This window comes from Megalops cyprinoides, chromosome 1 (genome assembly GCF_013368585.1).
Source record: "Megalops cyprinoides isolate fMegCyp1 chromosome 1, fMegCyp1.pri, whole genome shotgun sequence".
Classification (NCBI taxonomy): Eukaryota; Metazoa; Chordata; class Actinopteri; order Elopiformes; family Megalopidae; genus Megalops; species Megalops cyprinoides.
This window is the reverse complement of record NC_050583.1, coordinates 22,732,025-22,749,415: the sequence shown is the minus strand read 5'-3', so window position 1 is coordinate 22,749,415 and position 17,391 is coordinate 22,732,025. Positions and strand designations below refer to the sequence as shown.

At 39.7% G+C, this 17,391-nt stretch overlaps 1 protein-coding gene across 2 annotated transcripts; it reads right to left on the bottom strand.

Annotated features, from left to right (window-relative positions):
• Positions 1-1,325: 1,325 nt before the first annotated feature.
• wdr45b (WD repeat domain 45B) lies at positions 1,326-17,371 on the bottom strand. 2 transcript variants are annotated; one of them, XM_036548237.1, is made up of 10 exons: positions 17,155-17,371; positions 7,856-7,930; positions 6,736-6,837; positions 6,427-6,514; positions 5,735-5,829; positions 4,491-4,681; positions 4,293-4,378; positions 4,077-4,178; positions 3,776-3,897; positions 1,326-2,666 (listed from the first exon to the last, which is right to left on the bottom strand). In XM_036548237.1, exons 1-10 carry the CDS (start codon positions 17,219-17,221, stop codon positions 2,560-2,562), a joined length of 1,035 nt encoding a protein of 344 aa, XP_036404130.1. In that variant the 5' UTR covers positions 17,222-17,371; the 3' UTR covers positions 1,326-2,559. The 2 variants fall into 2 exon arrangements, with proteins under 2 accessions (XP_036404130.1, XP_036404138.1); XM_036548245.1 differs by lacking the exons at positions 7,856-7,930; positions 17,155-17,371 and adding an exon at positions 7,036-7,114.
• Between the last annotated feature and the right edge of the window lie 20 nt (positions 17,372-17,391).

The window sequence follows — 17,391 nt, the reverse complement described above, 5'->3', positions numbered from 1 at the left end:
AATGCAGAATCCACCCAAAAACTGATTCATAACAGTAGGCACATATACCCAGAGGCACAATTTGTCTCTGATATGAAGTGTACAGCAAGTGACAGCAAGGGTACATGAATGGCTTATGTCTCTAAACCTGAGCAGCTGAAGTTTCCCCTGCAATGTGAAAGTATCTCAGTGACCCCTGACATCTTACTGGTCTCCAAAATACAAAAGCAGAGAGATTCACTAAAGGTGACAGTCCCTTTGGAAGAACAGAGTAAAGGAAGGACACTAATAAAAAAGGGGGATAAACATAAGGAAGGACAAACAACCTCAAGATGGCTGTAGATCAAGATCACCATGGGTGATAGCCAAATGCCACTTGGACATAAGATGAGGTCTGATCAATCGGCAGAGTATGATGTGTGTAAATGCAAATGTTCAGATCAAGTTGATGTGCATCTTCTTTCTGAGCCTTCCTCACTTCAACAGTGCAGGTCTTAACACCATAAGACCATATTCTGTCACAGGTATTTCGAAGCAACTGCCATAGGAACTGCACACCAAAATCCGGCTAACCGCGTAAGAAATGTGCATTGAAACGAGGTAACTTATTTTTGCACCTACTTTTCTTCACAAATTTCAGAAGGAAATCCTGATGTTTCCAACACTTCAGGCATAAAAACATAAAATGCTGGATTAATAAACCATAGCTTTTAATTTGAAACATCACAAAACACAGAATTTGTGCAGTGTCCCAAAACTGTTCCTCTGCTCAGGCCAACTTCTGTGCAGAATGCATGGCTGACATGGATGCTCCATCACAATTCATTCATAGCACAGACCAGAACCTTGTCTCATCGGCACACATACATTCATGACTTATTATAGAGGCAAAGATCAGCATTCAACGTTTTCTCAGAGGAACGTAAGAAATTATACATAGGGTTAGTTGAAGGATATACACTGAGGGTAAATACATTTATTGATAATATACACATTACGCATGAGGCTCATTTAAGTGGTATGCATGTTGTGGAAGATGGGAAATCATCTCCAAGGTATGATTTCTCATCCACTGTCTAAATCACGAGAGGATCCATCTAAGAGATTTGTGAGAGTCAGCTGTGTGCTGAGGTGGCCTAGAACCATCACTGTAAATAAACCAGAAGCAATTAGCATACCAGTCCTGGCCCAGGCTCCTCCACTTCACTGAAGGTGAGCCTGATAACCAGACCTGGAGGACATCCCCATAAAACAAACAGAACATCTTTGATATATTGAAATCTCATACCTTCTAATATTTACCTGGCATAGGCAATACTGAATGCTGATTTAGACAGTGGCAGAGAACGAACAGCATAGGAGAAGAGCCTGACCACTAAGCACTTTACTGCAGTAAACCTTGTTGAACAATGAGCTTTGTTCAAAGTGCTCTATTCATAATGGGGAGGGTAAATTCAAAAAAAAAAAAAAATCAGAGCAAAGTATGTCAAAAAGGAGTCCACTGGATTGCAAAGAAGTCATTTTTCAGTTTTTATAGGCAAGGTTAATTATGAGGTGGGCTGCAATAGAGATACGCAACACCTCTGTCTGTATTTTCAAATTTCAAAGATGAATATCAAACAAAGCATTAAGTCCTGTTGGTCTAACTGTGTAATTTACATAGCTGCTGAAAACAATAACGACATCAGTGTTCTTCATATTTTCATTTCTGAGAAGCTGTCCTCATTGGTTTGTGATGCTAAAAACATGCCAAAAAAACACAAATTCGAGCACTTTGACCAGTGTTCTATGTTCTTGCCAATCAGAAAAGTACTGGCATCTTAGTGTGAAATGTGAAGGAAAACAGCATTATAAATACAGGTGAGTAGCATGAAATGGGAAAAAAAAAAACATTTTTCACCATCAATGTTTTTTTTTTTTCATTTTCTATACATATATCTATACAGTTATATAGGTTCAGTCTGGCATATTGTGTTTACATTGTAAAAATCAAAATCTAGCACTACTAGATATTTTATACATGTATGTATGACCCCCTCCATACACTGGGTCATGTGGTGTTAGTTGACATGAGCATCTGTACTATCTATCGAACAAAATCAACTCTATTCTTAAAAAAAATCTTGGTGAATTCCACAGAAGACATTCTTTAGTGTGTTTCACGCTTAAGAGGGGCCTCAAAATGGACAGGCAGTCTTGCCCATGTCGAAAAAGCCATTTTAAAAAAGCAACAATTGTCTTTTCAAAAATAAACTTCCCTCTTCTCATCTAGTTGTAGGAGCCAACCCGATTCAGTTTTTTTTCTGCGTTCAGATCGTCCTTCACTGACCAGTTAGACAGGCCTGCTTTTTTAGTTAACCCTCAGGGAAAAGGAAACAAAAGTCATTTGGACACAGGGGCTCAAGTCCACTTGGTCTTCCCTCTCCTTCTAGTCCTGTGTCACCACCGGGTCTCAGTGATGGTACCCCTCCCACCTGAGACAATCATTAAGCCGAGATGTACTGTTTGGTGTCCACCCACAGCAGGCAGGTGTGAAAAGGCTGCTCCCACATTGCTCCGCACCAGTCCCATCGGTGCCTCTTAGATTTTCTCGTCTGTCATTTCCAGAAACTGTGCATAGACATCCCTTGAGCATTCCCCTTTTTGGTTGAACAGGAACTTGTAATAGCTGCCATCAGCACATATGGCTAAGAGAAGGAAACAAACAAGTAGGTCATTACCACAGTCAAAACCAAGCATTCTGTTCACCACTACACTATTTGCACAGATAGCATTGTACTGCCATTCAAAAACTCGGATCAAGGCATGCAAAGGCTGCCTGCTAGTCAAGCCTTTGACACTGCAGTGCATGTCCACAAGGGGGCAGTGCAGCTGGTCTGCAAACAAACATGGCTGGGGGTTGCTTTTCGCAGCCTGTTACATCAAAATATTTGTTTACAGAAGAGTCAGCCTGCATAATAATACACTGTAAAGTATTGTGAGGCTAGCTTTTCACAGAATGTGCCACATTCAGTGATTTCTCACTAACAGTTATGCTGTTAACAGCTCTTAAATATAATGAACAGGATTCAATTCTCTCACTTCATAGTATGGTCTTAAACATTAAAGTAAACATTGAATTTACAAGCGTTTTTTTTTTTCAATAACTTGATTCATTTTTATTTAAAGCTTATATTACTGAGAAATGGTGCATAAGTAACAAAAAGCAACATAAGTAAACTGGTTATTCACTGTGGAGGCTAAATTGGAAAGAAAAAACTGACCATCACCCAATTAACCTTTTCCCCCTCAGCAAAAAAAGAAATATTTGTAGTTTTAGGCTGCCATATAAAACTGTCAATGTAAAAAGGATCAATAAAACTTTAGCAGCACAGTTTTTTGACTTTATGTTGACTTATAGCGTATAACATGATTAAAGCAGCAGGTTCGGGTGAGACCTCAAAGAGTGTGGCTCTTTCCAGACAGGGCAACTGTTTGAGATTTGGCACCAAGGTGAAACTGTCTCTCTCTCTCTGCCAAGTGCTCTTTGTTCGGTCTGGATGTGCCACGCCCTGCAGCCAGCACTGTCATCATAACTCCTCTGCATTAGCCAGTCTGTGCACCAAGCTCCACAGCAAATGCGCTGCAGTGCAGGAAAATGCTGACGTTTCCATTAAGCAAAAGCCAGGATATCTGATCTCACTTTTCGGTTTCCAGTCCAGACCTTTGTCTACTCCTCTGCAGCCACTCCAGGAACTGAAGGGCACAGAGCGCCATCCCCATCAGAGCAGTGACATAAGTCAGCAGGCCACCGTACCTATGACTGCATTGGGCTCCGTTCCAAAGGCACAGACACAGGGGGACCCAGATGGGACCTGGAACTTGGAGAAGCTCCACTTGGAGCTGAAGTATTTGGGAAGGAAGCTTGCTGAAGCCAAGCTGCAAATAAAAAGAGAAAGGCGAACGTCAGCATGGGCTTTAAAAACGCTGTTTTTAATAGCTTCGAATACCTTGTTCAGCTTGTACTGAGCAGCATTAAAATGTGACGTCAGGTTACACAATACCACTGCAGATCTGGACAAAACAGGTAGTTGAACAGAGCATAGAGGGCACCAGACCTGGATTGTTTGTTCCTTTTTGGATCTTCAGCTGCAAATATATGTACAGTTCCATGGTCACTGGACACACAGATGAGAGATGCGTCCTGGTTGAAATTAATACTGCAGGAAATATAAAGGCGTGTTTTAGGGTAACATTCGCTGATCTGAAGTCAGTGGCTGAACTGATAGGTAGGGTATGAGTGACTTCTGTCTGAGTTGGTGTTGATCACTCACCAATAAATGTTGGCTGCTTGTGACCCCCGCCTCAGTTCCTGGATTAAGTGGCCGGCTGAGGTGTCAAATATCCTAATGAGAGTCCCCTGCAACACAAACCATGAACACTTATGGTCAGCAGCTGGTAAAAGGGCTTTATATTATACTGCTGCTAGTGGCAGTCCAATAATGTCTATCCCCTGTCAGGCCTGGGTGTACTTTTTCAGATGCGGTGGCTATCCGCGTGCCCTGAAGGTTGAGAGCGATGCAACACAGAGCCCCTTCGTGGGCAGGGATGTCCACCGGCGGTTTCTCCGTGTTAGCCAGGTCCACTATCTGCACGTGCCCTGAGTGGGTGCCAGGGAAGGCCAGCAGGGAGTTGTTGCTGTTTGGACACAGGACACAGAGACCTTCCGAGAGACAGGAGGCCGGAGTTAATCAATCACTCTAAATCAATCCCACTGACTGAGCTAAAACACACTGGCTTTCAGGTTCACAGGCAGGGTCCTTTTCTCATTTACATCTGACTGTGAAGCACTGCAATATAATCACTTCTCCCTGAAGCTAGGTATAAATGGTATATTCCAATTCCCTTAAAGCTTATGATAAGACTAGTAGGTAGGCGATAGGTAGTACTGCACAGCTATTAATTAAGATTGCACAAAATCATGCCATATGGTTGTGTGCTCCGTATGGAGAAACATCTTTACCAATGCACACTTATACTGAACAGTCTATCTGAGCTTTCAGACTGATGATGCAATAAGCGTATCAAATCAGGACACAGCCACAACACAGTAAGGATGACAGACATCTTGTCACTCATTTCCTGTCTATCACTTTGAATTGAACAGAAAAAGGAAAAGTACACACCGAAAATCCTCAATGACAACTGATTCTCTTTTCAACTTAATTCCAAGCAAACTTCTCCACAATGTCTTTCTATAGTGTCTCCCAAAAATTAAACCCCAGAGGGTTGATGCAAGTAGATGCAAGAAAAAAATCGTAATAAATGACTGAATTGTTTACCACTAATTTCCTATTACTCTTCTGTTTGGTGAGAACACAATGGTGCCAAGTTTCCATTTTTTGGAATCAAGTAATTACGCAAGTAAGTTCTGTGATCTCTTGGTGGGCTACCTGGATTTTGTACATGAATTCTATAGCAACAGCTAAACATAAAGACCCTTCTCTACTGTATACAGAAATTAACACTTGTCTGTATTAACATTTTTCAGCATCAAACGCATGGGGAGAAAATACAGTTTTAATAGCAATCATTTCAAATCCCTCTAGGCCATGATTTTTGGGACACACCTTCTTCTTCAGATCTCCAACCCCTCTATTTGACGATCTTTACAGATGGACACAAGGATAAACATGTGAGGGGCATGCTATGCTTAGGTCTGCGCCAAACCCGGCGGCTGGCTCATTAACAGAGAGCGAGACGCTAACAGACTGACCTTTGGGGTTGTAGCAGGTTTCAAACACATGCAGCTGGTGGGGGTTGTGAGTAAAGGTGAACACTTTGATCATGGAGTCTAGAACCACCACAATTCTGGAACCAACAGAGACACATCCACTGATCATTTACCCTTATGCAAAAAAGTGTCAGGAATAAATGCAAAGTTTCACTAGTGAGAAGCATACGTAGTACAAACAAGCAACTAGTGTTGGTTTTAAATGAGTCACAGTATTTATTGCAGAGATGGATGCAGGAGAGATAACCCCTTTTAATGACATACTGCTGCCTACTCCTGCTCTGTAAAAGCAATGCTAAGCAGGAGCTAAGTGAGGAATTACTGTACTCTGTCTGGACCTTAGATTACCATTTCAGAGGGAAATTGAAATCAATCTCCAGCTCAGTCTGAAGCTGAGAGGACATCTGCTAAGACTGCCTAGAGCTGGAACAAACCAGTCTGCCCCAAAGCCCCTGATGATGAAACCCCTCTAGCAGCTGGAGCAAGACTGCCAAGAGTTAGGTAAAAGATTCCAACTTACATCAGCCCTATCAACATGAGCTCAATGCAGCTCTCCCACTGAGGGAATGAGGGCAAACAGCAGCAAGCATTTGCTCTGCAAGTTCCATTATTTCTGATTTGCTAAGTAATGAAAGAGTTTCATAAGAGAGTATAAAGACAGTATGCATAACTACCTGTCTCGTCGTAGCTTCACTGCTTTGACCTCTGTGGAAAATTCAATCTCTATCACCGTCTTCTTCTTCAGATCATCCCAGATCATCACTAGGAAGGGGGTATTAATGAGAGCGGTCACATTTTTGGCATGAAGCAATACATCGTTATGTTATAAATGTTCTGATGGTGAAATTAGAACGACTTCAGAACTTCATACCAAAACAACTTTATTTTACCTAAATTTTATACACACTTTGTGGGGAAAGCTCATTCTTCACAGCTTACAGTGTGATATACAGTTGTAATTGGAAATGAGAAGGAAAAGCTACCTTTGTTTGGCGGGTACTTGGGCTTCTTTCCTCCGCCAACAAGTGCTAGGTAGTTACAACGGAAAAGCATCTCCACGTGGCCCACCCCACCTTCAAGGAACTCTGAAAAGACACACAGATATAAGGTATTGGTTCTTCAGCTGCCATGCAGACAAAGAGACTGGAAGCAAGAATCCAAAGCAGACACAATAGAGACTTTGATTGACATGTGAAACCACTGTGTTTTTATTTGTCACACTGTCTTTGGTTTATCAGCCACAGATAGTCGGCATCAGAATGTCAGTAAGATGAAAAACACACCTTTGAATGGTCACAGTGCACTGGGATGACCGAAGCAAAATCCTGTTTTCAAGGTCAGAATCCAGGAGCACAGCAGACAGCTCAGACCTCAAAGCCACCTCCATTCATTGATTCCACAGTGCAACCACATGGTAAGTTAAAACAGATGACCTTAGTACTGGTCATGTGCCATGTGTCACATGTTCAACTCTCTCCTTTGAGAATAATTAACTTCTCCTTACAGTCTTATTCATCCAAAGAGACCACGTCTCAGACAGAGGAAGTAGGTATCTTCAGTCTTATTGTCAAAACAGTGCACTCTTAAAAAGTTCCTAGGATAAATGCATACACGACTTCAGCTAAGTTCACTGAAGGCTGGTAATGACAATCATTAATGGCTGGTCCCTCCTGTCTCTGCTAAAGAGGTTTGGTATACATTTGTATACTCATGAATATGCATGACCAAGTTAAGTCTCAAGTGTCTGATTTTGAAAAATCTGTAGTTAAGAGTCTCCATCTGATTATAACTAAAAGCAAATGAATGACAGTTTTGCTGCAAATTCATATTCATAAGAATTTCCCTTTGTTGTAACTTTCTACATTTTGTAAAGTTTGAAGAGTGTGATGTCCTGCAGTAGTAAACAAATTATCAAATGGTGTTATGACTGCCCTGGAGACAATAGTTTTGCAACTGATTAAAATATTTTGGAGTTTACTTCCTCTACCAAACATCCATATTGAATATCCACTACACATACTTGACATACCCCATAAATTTCCATACAGACAGGGACAGGTTAATCATCTCACATTTACCGATGTACCGATGAGCAAACTTTACCTTGCTTTTCTTTTTCTTTAAGTGGATCTGTGTTGTACACTCTGAATCCATTTTCCATTCCACATGCAAAGCAGCCTGGAAAAAAGGGATAAGATTTTTTTGTTTGTGGTTAACATGTTTTTGTCTTATGACTGAGGTAACATACCAGATAAGACAAACTGAATCCAAAAATATTCGTTACCACACAGACCCCTGTCTGAGAAACTACACTGAAAGCGGCACTACCGGCATTGATTAGCACATGAAGGCTTACTTAGTAAGTATTTACTTAGTAGTCACCTCATATCAAGGGTCACTTACAATGTGAACAATACAAACAAGGTTGTACTAGAATGACTGAGGTAGAAACTCCTTAAAAAGTCAAAGTATATTCATATTGTTTTAAATGCCAAAAAATGTTAGAAGTATGCTGAGGTGCAATTCATTGAGAAAATTTGCTTTATAACAATTTAGAACAATTTAGAACAACAGTACATTTGGTCTTTCTTCATGTCCAAAGCTCTGTATGCATGATCAAGACAATAGGCATATGGAAAATGTTCTTGTGTAAATGATCGTGAATTACATTACTTCAATTATGGATTGTCCATGCATGCATTTTTACAAAAGCAATTGAACTGATCATGTTGTTTATGGTCTTTATCTGTTTATCTGTTCTTTAAGTGCTAATCATTTTCAGGACATACTGTCAAATAAGTGCACATGTAAAGTTGGGTCTGTGTTACCTCTGACAATAGTTGGACAAAAAAGCAGACGCCTCACAAACACAAAAGCTCAAACCCTTGAAAAATATGAAACTATGAGACAAGCTGACTTTGATTACAGTAGTAGCCAACACAATCAGTCATGTCTATAAATGTCTCTCAAGACAGCCTAGGGCTCAAACAATCTTGACAAGGTACATAGATGTTGCATCCATCAACATCGCATAAGATTCTGACACAGTGACCATCAGTTAACACAGCTCTAACATGTCTATATGTTTTGGGAGAAGGCAAATTCTGGTAAGATCCTTCTACTGTCGTTTGGAATCATTGCAAGTTTGATCCGAGGCTAAAGTTTTGCTGACACAATGCTTGAAAAATGATCATTTCTCTTTGGGGGAACAATACTCAAATGACTACCATTTATTAAACATCTTATTAGAAACAGTCAAACCAGATGAGCGCCTTGCGTTTTAGTATACAAATGATTGCTAGGTCAGAATAATCTTTCACTTACACACTACCTTTTAAAATGAAAAGTTGCACTTCAGTTCAGACTTGCAAAGCAATAAGGCTAGCCACTCCTTGAACTCCATGCCATGAATTGAAAGGTCCTTGCAATTTACCCTCCTTTCTCATGCACGTTAGCTGAGACAATCCAACATGGGAGAGGAAAAACAGCCATGATCTCAGATTTATCTCTGGGACTACAGAGCAGGTATCTTAACTAATGTCTAATATCATCATTTATTTACTTTTCTACAAGTCATTATGATGTATGCAGCATGTATATTATGAGAGATCTGATAATTGTTTTGACATGATAAAAAGATACCAGAGCCTCCCTTGGATATGTGCACGAGAAACTGAGGGCAGCATATGTACAAAAAATTCACTGGAAAGAGTATGAGGAAAGAAGTGCTTCAGTTCATTTGAAATTCTCCCAACATCTGCAGACTGCACACCCCTGTCTGCAATACCTGAGATACTGATAACGGTCTGAAAAGGATATCGGGTCACGAAGCAATGAAAAAGGTTTAGTTAGGAATCACATCTGAGCTCACTCCAAAAGCATATGAGCTTTTCATGATTAAATTAATACAGTGTGTCATACAACTCTTATTATAATAAATCCTTTGTTTCAGCAAAGCTCCAGCTACTTCTGGTTAAATTAAATCAAATCATCTTATCCCTGTCAGAATGATTAGAGTTTTGCTTTTTGTGTTTAATATTTCCCTGGAATTGTGACATTGGGCATATCTCCATATTACAGACAATGCCCCCTAGAAAAACAGATCTTACCACCAAAACTTGAGATTCTAACCATCCAATCAAATTCAGTCAAAGCACAAAACAGTTTTCCCAAATGTAAAACAATAATAACTTTCCATTAGTCTGATTGATTCAGTTACAAATAAATAAAAACAGCCTGTTAGGTGTCTTCTGGCTGGAGGTAACATTGGTTTAGTTTTTTACCTAGAGTTAAAGCCTAACACATTTAAACCTTCCCCAACCTTAGTTCTACCTCCAATGAAGGCTGTGTTCAGAACTAGACATGGCCAAGAAAAGCATGTCACCACAGTCCAAAATGAACCCCAGCCAGCCTCAAACATGAATACATTTTCTATTTGGCAGGTTAAATCTGCAGGGTCACTAGCCACTCTGACGGGTGTTTTTTGCGAAAAGAAAAAAATTTTATATTTTAAAAAATGAAAATGATCATGTCGACTATGTCAGTCAAAGAACCCTTGTAAAACACAAGATGCCCCCCCCCCCTTTCAGTCTGGTTAAAGGTGGTTTTTATTTATTTGTTTTACCTGTAAATCACTGACAGGACCCCTCTGTCATTTTCCATTTGTGAAATCTCATGTTTCTCATCTCTGTACAATCGCTAGTTGCCCAGTTATGAACTATATAGCCTAATACAGAGTGATGCAAATTCATCTGAGAAGTAGTTACCCTTCACCATGTCTGTCACATCACATATTCTGGCTCTACTATCAGTTTAAACATGTGGAGACACTAACTACACTGAATGAAAAGATGGCAAATGAAGACTATGTTCCAAACAGTAACATGTTGTCTGAAAATAGAGGAGACCCCTCTCAGAATTCAAGTGCCTATCCAAGAAATCAATCCCAACTCTAATTAACTAAACGTAATAGCTAACATTAGCCATCAGCTTTAACTATAAGGTTATTTTGCTGGCTAGCTGTTTGAACTAATAATATACCACGTTGCTACCATAAAGATGTGTGCCTCGCAAGAACCAGTTAAAATGTAGTCTAGCTTGATTTGCAATTAATTATTTGTGCTGGTGAAACAAACCCAGCCGGTGAAATTTTTAATCTACCAGCCACCCTAGCTGATGGACCAAAAACCTCATTTTTGTACCCTGTGTCACTATAAAAAAGTGTCTAGACCTATGGTGCTGTGGTATTGTGTGAGGGCAGTTTACTTAGGCATTTTATTTGAAACGAATTGTTTCTCCAGGATTCAGTGACAACAGACTTTAAGAGTTGACTTTGAAATTAAGAATATTTGAATCAGTTCAGTGAATGTTATGCAACATTAAATGGGAGAGCATACCCTGTTAAGCCCACTAAATTTATGTTGAACTGTATTACATACATGCATACATAGACAAGACAGTTTATATGTCAGCAAAGTGAGGTGAAAATGAAAGATCTCTCACATATTTTAACACTTGCCAGTTAGAAAAAAAGATATCTTCCTCAATATGTGAAAAGTTTGGACTGGGCTCAATGGGTACACTCTGTAACACTTAAGCCAATGTGTGTTCTAAATTAGTCCAGAACTGAATATTGAAAAAATGTTTTTAATGAATGAAAATTAACAAACATCAGAGACATCTTTTTGCATTACAAATACCAAGCCAACATGCAGCTCAGCACAGGTAACTTCATTTAATAGGAATGTCAGGGCCGCCATCTCATTCTTGCACAATCACAAACCTGAAGATTATGAGTATTATTATAAATATTATGTAAGGTTCAGAATGTACAGCACTGCACTGAAAGTGTTATTTCCAGTGGTGCAGCATGCCTCATAGTGGTCTACTGCACCATGTGGCATCACTCATTTCAGCCTGTGTCCTGTAATGCAATGTTTTTGGTTTACTGGATCTATTTGGTGGTACTTTCACACCTAATTCATTTCACCGTTTCATTCCAACTGATGTATGGCTTGGCTCATCTGCAGCTGCCTGTGAAACAGCAATGTAATCACACCTGTATGCAAATTTAAAAAATCAAATAGAAATCACTGGATAGAAGTGAATGTGGTGCATTCATAATATTCGTCCACCATAAAGGTGTACCATAAGAAGACAGACGCAGTCAGGTTTAACTGGAAACAAACAGCACAAAAAGGAAACTAACCTGGTAGTCACATTTATTCCCAGAGCTTGAGCTGCCTGCCTTGTATAATGTTTCCAAAAGGACATGACTCACTGGAGTGCCATTTCATGCAGAGCAACTACAATCAGATCTGGCCCACAACCACAGACAGCAAAAGGATCTGAACTCAGACCAGCTGAACTAATCTATCGCCTCTCTGACAATACAGACAAATAGAGTCCCTGCACACTCTTCTATCACCCCATGGCAGACAATGTCACAGACATATGAAGTAATGACTAACATATACGAATATGAATCATCTTTTTCCATTTTCTGTATTTGAAGCAGTGTATCTTTTTCTCGTTTTCAAGGAGTCAGTGAATAATTTCAGCATTTCCCAATTAGCATAACTTTTTCATCATTATTCCATGTGCCCTGTTAATCACCCTGTGACAATTTTACCACAAAGACACAACACTTTTTTTTTTTTTTTTGCAGTGTTCCGTTTCTTCAATAGTCACATGATGAAAACACCAATTAATGAACTAGAAAAGCAAGACCACAGTAAGGCTGTCTGTGTTCTCCATCCTACCTGTAGATCCATCAAGGAACTTCGACTGCAAAGGATGGCTAGCACAACTGATGCCGCAATGTGAAAACAATGGAATTCTAGTCTGTGAGTACTAGCAAGTATATATATTTGAATAATCATTTGTATTTTGTATGGTTGAAATGAATGAACCTTTCCTGAAAAGAATTAAATTTGTTCTTTTTTTCCCTCTGCAGGTAGTGCATAAAAATGGCCTTTCTCTATCTGTGTAAATGGGTTACTGGGCTTAATAGGGGATTTCTGGGCTTAACAGGAACAATAATAGTTGGCAATGGAGAAGACCGAGTTTAAAACATCACAAGTAGGAAATGGGTAAACAAATTATCTGGGGTATAAATACAGATTACAACAAAGTTACTGTAGAATAATACATGTAGAAATGTTTACTTTACATTTTACTTTCCATGATTTGTAGTGGTACTTTACCCTTTAAACCAACCTAAAAATAAATTACAAAAAATATGCCATTTGTGCTAACGCACGATAAAATAAGGAAAAGGCATATACAAGGCATTACAGATATATCCCATCAGGAAGTGCTGACACATGAACACGAATAACTTAACAACAGAGACTGTGATTATCTTGAAATAAAGCCAAGATAATCATCAGCAGGAAATACATATTTTTAAATTTGTGTTTAGTGTTAGGGGGTTTAGGGGATCCATGTGCTTAGGTAAGCTAACTTTTAATAGAAAGACTCCACATACACAAAATTATTCAGCATGTGTGGATATATCATGCTATTTTCATGATGAATGAAGCTCTCGTGCTTAGGTTTATACACATTTATATGGGGCAGAAACCCTGCTCTTGTAAACTTGCAATGCATTAAATGCTTCTTGCAACTGCTTTTAAGAGACCAGCTAAACTATTAAAAACTGAGAACATTATGTCTGGGTGCAGTGTGGTGAAGGCAGATAATCCACTTCACTCAACAGGAATTGCAACGCTCTGGGGATAACAATTAAATGCATAACAGGAAAATACTAGTATGAACACACTCTAGGCCAGCTGCAAATACCAGATCTCTTCGTCCAAGGATCCACGCTGACACAGACGGTAGGCACAGCATACTAATATTTCTTATACCAATTCACCAAAAACATTTTCAGAGCTCAAGGTGGGAAAATGCAATGATAACATGTTTGCTGACTTTACAAAACCAACAAACCTTGATGTACATTCTAAATGAGCTTTAACAAAAAAAAAACCCAGCCTCAAACGAAACAACACCACCATAGCCCATTTCATTTCGAGCCATTTCATAAAGCCAAAATGCTTCAAAAACTTCCACCCATCACACTTCTGTTCCGGCTTCTGATGCCACCCCACTACTCTTGACTTCTGGGCCAAGTATGCGCAGAGCGTTATCCATGCCAGCACAGATCCACACACAGCACAGGAAGGAAAGACTGGAGGCCCTCCTGCCCACAGCTGCATGACTCACAGAGTGAGCAAGCCTGTGCCAGTCACATGTGACCCCACGGTGCTGTGGAAACAAGGCACCAGCATGCACTGTGCACACTGCTGACTCCAAAGAGCACCGCCCTCCACATACCCATAAGTGTCTATGATAATAATGATGGACTGAAGCAGAGGGGAATGGGTGGGGGACATGTGATATAGCGTTTCTTTTGTTCCTCCTTTTTTTTTTTTGCAAAGTCCACAAAATACTGGCCTGGTCTTTAAGTTCAAAGTTTTCAACAGTTTAACAGTTTTAATACTTGACCTGACCTTTATCATCTAACATACCAACCCAGCATTAAAACTTGTGAAAAGTCATAAAGAGATCAATAAAACTCAGGAAACAGACATATCAATTTTTACTGCAAGAAACCAAAAACACATTCTAAAAATGTGCTTAGTAGCTAGGTGCTCATCTGTTACGAAGCAGGGACACTGAAAACATTTGGATCTCAGAAGATTTTAGCTGACAACAGGCAAGCCAACATTCTGAACCCAAAATTACTAAAAATTACTTATTTTCCATTCCTTAAAACACAACAAATAAATCCTACATAGCAAATGTGTCACAGCTCCAACTTCAAACAAAATCACCAAACACCATTGTAAAAGTTACAATTCTTAAGAGCACTGCTGACAATTGTAAACTTGTAATTAATCAGAAACTCAAACCTTATTTCCACTGGCCATTTTCCACTTTTTTAGTCCAGCACTTTTTTATTTACCATCTTTTACAAAATAGTGTTGTGCAAATGTTAGCATGAAAATTTCATCCAACGTAAGACAGGGTGAATAAAATGAGGACTGATATCATCATCACTGATATCAACTTAGACATCATCAGGGTTAATCTTCCTTCATATGATACACCCAATCAAATTCATTACTCTGCCACATCATTTCCAGTATGAAGATGGATTTACATGCAGATGGATTTGATGCATTTATTAAACATTTAAGTGTGCAGAATCTTGGTTTTGAATCATTACCCCACAATTCAAGGAAAATAAAAAGGTATACATATTTGTATAAGATTTATATGTAATGTGTGCATATACATACTCAAACATAAAATTGACAGTGCTCAAAGTGTATTCATATACAGTACTAGATGCACAGCAATATATCTAGCACATACCCTCATGCATGCTGTCTACCTTTTCACCCCTACCAAAGGTTAGCTGAACATTACAACAGTTACTGTGCTAACATGGTGTCAGCTTACTTTAGCTCAAGTTGGATAATTCAAAAAAGTTGGTCAGATAGCCAGCTAATTAAACTCAAGTTGAACCCCATTAGATTAACTGACATTTAATATGGAAGGAGTGAGTATAGTCTATAACTGGCTATTTCAGGACAGTGCAGTAAGAAACATGAAAAGTAGAAAACCTGCTTCAAACCTGGTCAATCCTGATCCTGAAGGGCCTCAGTGACTAGAGACTTTCTTCCTAGCCAACCAGTTAACCAGCTGAGTCTATGGACCTGGCTGAAACTGTTTTTTTAAAAAACGGCACTATAATTGATTAATTGATCAATTAGTTTCCAGAAAGCTACCCCGACAGTTAAGAAATAAGGGCTATACCTAATTAGCCTACAAACAATTTTGGACAAGTTATCTTGACCTGAATGTTGCAGTTAAAACCTCTCCATGGAACGACTTCCCCCCAATCAGGGAAATGCTCAGGTGTGTATTCACATTATGCTGTTATGTGGTTTATGTGGCACGCCAGGCCATGCATATGTAATCCATTTGCAATACAGATATCACATGGTCTGTTCACATGCTAGCAGCAGTAAGGCAACCATGAAGACAGTACATTAAAGTTTATGATAGTCACTGCAGTAGCAGTAATACTGTGGTTTTCCCAAAGGAGAGCATGGTCTAACACTACCTCAGTGCAAATTCAACTTTACTTTTCACCAACAGTCAACAGTCTGGACTACTATCTATGCCCAAACAAACCAACCAAAACATACAGTGAGCTGTTAAAACAAACACAAGCATTAAAAAAAAACACTGGTTTTACATATAAAATCATAAACGCTTTACCATCCAAAGGTTTTGAATAATTAGAACAAAAAAATAAATTCAATGACAAGAGCAGGTGACTCGTTAATCATTTTGTCTGTAATCTAGAGTGTACCCAGCACTGTGTACAACCTGTCCTTGGACATTATGAGGGTCTCTGCTTCTCTGTGAAAATTTGATAAGTATTCCATGCATCAAACACTCTGGGTTAAAACACACACACACGCACACACACACGCGATGATTTCATGATTTATACGTTTTACGCCTGGAATCAGTCATGTTTCCCTTCTCTATACTTTGTCAGTAACATCTATCCTGTAACATCTATCTATAATTATACTGATCCATTTTTGTTCAGTTTTCACACTCTGTTAACGTTCAGTGACCACAGCTAGGCAGCACTGTACATCAGGCAATGAGCTAGCTAACGTTAGCTGCCTACCACAGCTGAACCCCCCTGACCTGGGCTTCAAGTGGTCAGACAGTGTAAGCACAGCCCACACGATCAAAATAGCTAAAGGTAAGCTAGCTACTTGTATGTAGGAAAGCTAACGTAGCTAACGTTATCTAACAATATTCAAGCATGTTATTTTATCGCATCTTGTTTCCGAGCTGACATTTTCGATACATTTGGTTTTGACAGCCAGACAGCTAACAAGTTAGTTATGCGAATTAAATTACTGCATTGCTAGCTAGAAAATAACTCGCTAGCTAGCGTTACCAGCCATAACGTTAACTACGAACGCAGTAACAACTTTAGTAACATTACTCATGATCGCACGTTGGGTAGCAAGGTGGCTATGTAACTAGCTAGCTAGCTCTTAAAATGGTTTCCCTGTCACAGAATAGTCGGAAAAGTCATCAGCAAACTGAAGAGGACGACACTGTATCGAACGTGTCTTATTAAGAGGGCGCTAGCTTGCTAGCCAGTTGATTTAAGACGCATGTACCAAACAATATATATAACGTTAGGTAGCCATATCCGCAGTCTCAAAATGCCCTCAAGTTTAACAACAATACCAGACAGGCTGCGCCTGTGGGCCTCAAATGATAGCGTACGATGCAGTTGGAAAACACCACTGCCAAAAAGGCAGCACCTAAAAAATGCTGAGAGAAGTTCTCACCGTGATCCTGGTTAAACCCGGCGTAAAGGAGCCCATTCCCGTGAGGGTTGGACGGTAAAAGGTTCATACTGCTGGCCCGATATTTAGGAATAATGGTAGGTTTAGCTGGCTAGCTAATTTCAATTGAACGACACCATTCCTCCCCCGTAGTCAGTGTGTCAACATACGGAAACAACCAGAGCAGGGCTCTTCCTCCCTCGCCAGTACGCTTAGCAGCACGCCGAGCGACCGAGCAGG